The sequence below is a fragment of the Morone saxatilis genome, unplaced genomic scaffold, assembly GCF_004916995.1.
Source record: "Morone saxatilis isolate NCDOM2014 unplaced genomic scaffold, NCSU_SB_2.0 Contig9, whole genome shotgun sequence".
NCBI lineage: Eukaryota > Metazoa > Chordata > Actinopteri > Moronidae > Morone > Morone saxatilis.
This window is the reverse complement of record NW_023340268.1, coordinates 23,112,168-23,115,801: the sequence shown is the minus strand read 5'-3', so window position 1 is coordinate 23,115,801 and position 3,634 is coordinate 23,112,168. Positions and strand designations below refer to the sequence as shown.

At 39.3% G+C, this 3,634-nt stretch overlaps 1 protein-coding gene across 1 annotated transcript in view; it reads left to right on the top strand.

Moving 5' to 3' along the window:
* Positions 1-436: 436 nt before the first annotated feature.
* The window catches only part of abcf1 (ATP-binding cassette, sub-family F (GCN20), member 1), a 12,105-nt gene continuing 8,907 nt past the window's right edge, over positions 437-3,634 (top strand). The window contains 8 exon segments of the mRNA XM_035681030.1: positions 437-476; positions 583-632; positions 715-792; positions 910-1,036; positions 1,341-1,375; positions 1,471-1,560; positions 3,059-3,109; positions 3,355-3,444. Of these exon segments, the coding sequence (XP_035536923.1) occupies positions 437-476; positions 583-632; positions 715-792; positions 910-1,036; positions 1,341-1,375; positions 1,471-1,560; positions 3,059-3,109; positions 3,355-3,444 (561 nt within the window).

Below are 3,634 nucleotides of genomic sequence, written 5' to 3'. Positions count from 1 at the left end.
CTAGAAATCCTACAGTTTTTATTTCAACGTCTTCAAATTAAAGGAACGTTAAGGTCCAGTGTGTTACATTTCGGAGGCTCTATTGGCAGAAATGGAATATAATATTCATTGGTATTTTTCATTAGTGTATAATCACCTGAAAAGAGGAATCATTATCTTTGTGTTACCTTAGAATGAGCCATTTATATTTACAGACGCTGCATGTCGCCATCCATGGAGTTGAACTGTCATGTTTCTAAAGTTACGCAGAAGGGAAAGACCAAACACTGGCTCTAGATAGACATTCACATTTTTTCATGAGTTCCCCAGCTGCCTTAGGTTTTCATTTGTGCATTGAAGGGGAGGGTGAAACCAGTAAGTTGCAATCTGCTATTAGACTGCTAATTCCTACACAGTGGACCTTTAAAGCTGCAGTAGGTATTATAGCAGAGGGAAAATGTGTAACATTGGCCTGTCCTTCGTGGGCATGCTGTCTGGTGACCAGTTACAGTCCTAATAATGTCAGACAACCTTTATCTGTATATGTCGGGTAACCCCTGATCTCATTGATGTTTTTGTGAAATTAAAATGCTTTTCTTCCAGCAGAAAAAACTGTGAAAAAGGGGAAGAAAGATAAAAAGGGGAAAAAGAGTGTAAGTACTTACAGTGGATTATTGTTTAGTTTCTAAGCACTGAAATGCTCCATAAGTTGATGTTTCCTCTCTGCCTCTTCAGTTCTTTGAGGAACTCTCCACAGATAGCAAACCTGAAAAGGCAGATGATGTGGCTGTGAAAGACATACAAGGAAAACAGGTAATCTTCACAAGATGACAAGATGTGACTTTCTAGGCTTGCAGCAAGTGAGAGGTCCAGTTCTGTGCTATTGATGGCAAGTATGGCTTTGAATATGAAATATACTATTTTTTTCAGCCTCAAAAAAAGAAGAAAGACCGGCGGAAAGGAAAAGGTGGCGATGCAGATGACGGTGATGATGAGGATGTCATGCTGAAGTTGAAAAAGCTTTCAGTGCAAGCAAGTGACGAGGAAGAGGAGCCAGGTCTGATCTTTTAAGACAGATAATTCTTAAGGCAGATGACACCTCAGCTAGAGCCAAAGGATCTGTCTATTTTTTTTTTTTTTTTTTTGGTTTTCTGCCGTTAACGGAGTCTTTCTTGGATGCCCCCGTCGCCAAGGTCTGCTCGATGGTGGTACGTTGGCTGTACAATTATAAGGATTCGTCTAACTTCCTATTTAGGAAAAGTGTCCTGATAACTGTATGAATTGGCGCTAAAAATAAATTGAATTGAATTATTCTCACATATTTACAGTAATTATTAAGTGCTTTCTTTTCCTTTCCACAGTCATCACCCCCATTAGAGGAAACAAGAAGAATAAGGTTTGTCATTGGTCTATAGTGGCACACTGTGCTCGACCGCCACCTTCCTAAATCTCAACATGTTGGCAGTGTAAAGCATCTTTGGTGTCCTTTAGGGTGGAAACATCTTTGCTGCTCTCAGCCAGGGCCAGAGTGATGAGGAAGAGGACACTGATGAGGATGAAGAAGATAAACCAGTAAAAAAGGTAGAGTGCTGTATTTCATATGTCTTCAAAGTACCACAAAACAATGCAGCGCGTGGTGTTCAATGATTGCGTCTCTGGATGTTGTACTTGAAATGAGGCTACCTTTTGGTGCTGCTAACATAAAACATTTGTTAGAAATGGTTTGCACTCATCTTCCATTTATGTCATTTGCTGAAATCTGCACAAAACCCTGATTCACCTTTGTGTTTGCATGGACAGAATATGGCCCAAAAGTCACCTCATATAGAAAGTTTAAAGTGAAATGCAGTACATTTTGCTATATATATCCTGATTTATGCATTTAGCACGTCATAATTAAATGGAAAAGTTATGTTAAAAAGACAAAATGATTTAGATTTCTGTCTTTTAATAACTGAATTTCATTGTTATAGAAGTATTCCATGCTACATTCAAATCAAATTACAACACAGAAAATAAAGAGGTTTATTACATTTCAGTGTTCTCCTGTAGAGAGCCACATAGACCATAGACTGTATAAAGTATGGACATATGGAAGCTCAGTGTGGTCGGCTCTGGCCGTAGCAATCTTGGCAGTCCACTCCACTAGCTCGCGGCTAATCCAAAAATGGGCAAATTGCCTTATTGACCGTACCTAAAACCCATACATACAAGCACATAGATTTTTGCTCGGTGCTCCAATAACGGTTGAGCAAGCCTTGGTCAACTCTCTCCATTTTGCACTTAGATGTGCTGTGTGCTAGTCTTGTCTATGTTGAAAAGAACCACATTTTGAATTGCTTACACTGAATTGCTAGCAAGCTAGTTACATGTGAAAGATGTTAACAAACGCTAGCTTAATAGCATCAGTTCTTTTATCTTTGAGCCATCTTTAAGATGTGGTTGTGTTTTAAACATAGACAAGCCTAGCACATAGCATATCTAAGTACAGGAAGCACCATTTTTTTTCAAATGGTGGCAAAGTCGTGACCCGCCCTACTCTGCTTCTTATTGGCTTGTAGTTTCCTTCATTGGTTTAATTGGTTAGGTTAAAGGCATGAAGAGTAAAATTTGTTCGGGTGAGAAAGGCAGAATAAGCCAATAAGTGGCAGAATTGACAGGTCATGCCTTTGCCATCTTGGGGGAAGAAAATATTGTGTACAGGAAAAAAATAATGGTGGTTCTGACCAAGACTTGCTCAGCTGTTATTGGAGCACGGAAAGAAAAGGGGCAGGTCTTAGTTAGGGTCAATTGGTGTTAGGGGAAAATGCAGCAAATCACACATTATAAATATCCTAAAAGGAGCACATCAGTAACTGAACTGACCATTATAAAATACGAATGAATGTGGCATTAAAAAGCAGTTTGTGGTATGTGGGAGGTATAAGAGTGCAGCCTGATAATGATGATAAAGCATCTTCAGGTGTTTTCCTTTGATTTTGGTGCTTGTAGCAGCAACTTGTCTGCTTTGACAGATGTATGACTACATTCACTCAAAGTTCTGGCTATATCTGTACGTGTTTGTGCGTGTTTGATACAGGAGGTTGAGAAGGACAACAAAAAAGATAAATCTAAGCCTAGGAAGGTGAAGGTGGGTCTTTCTTATGTCTTCTATTTCCTGCATTTTAACATCTCTTTTTCATCCACTCATTAATCCATGGACAGAATATGACTGGAACACAGATTTGTGTCACAGTATTAGATTTTATTAGAGTATTTTCTTTTTCATATGCCTGACAATTTGCAGGTCTTTTCTGTAACTCAATCCATTTTGAGACATTTCCCAGATGCTACAAACTTTGCTTGTTCAGTGATTTGTGTGCCTGTAATTGTCAGACTGCATCTGAAGAGGAGGATGAGGCAGAGAAAGAGGAGGATGAAGATAAAACTACAAAGAAGACCAAGAAGGTAGAAGCCAAGTCCAAGGTGGGTGCTTCTGAAGATCTAAATCTTTGAGCAGACATTGTACGGCTTAAGCAGGATTACAGTCATTGTCCAATCATAGTTTGGTAAATGGTAAATGGACCTGTACTTGTATAGCGCCTTTCTAGTCTTCCTCCATCTTCCGCTTTTATACTACGTGCCACATTCACCCTTTCACACAGTGATGGCAAAG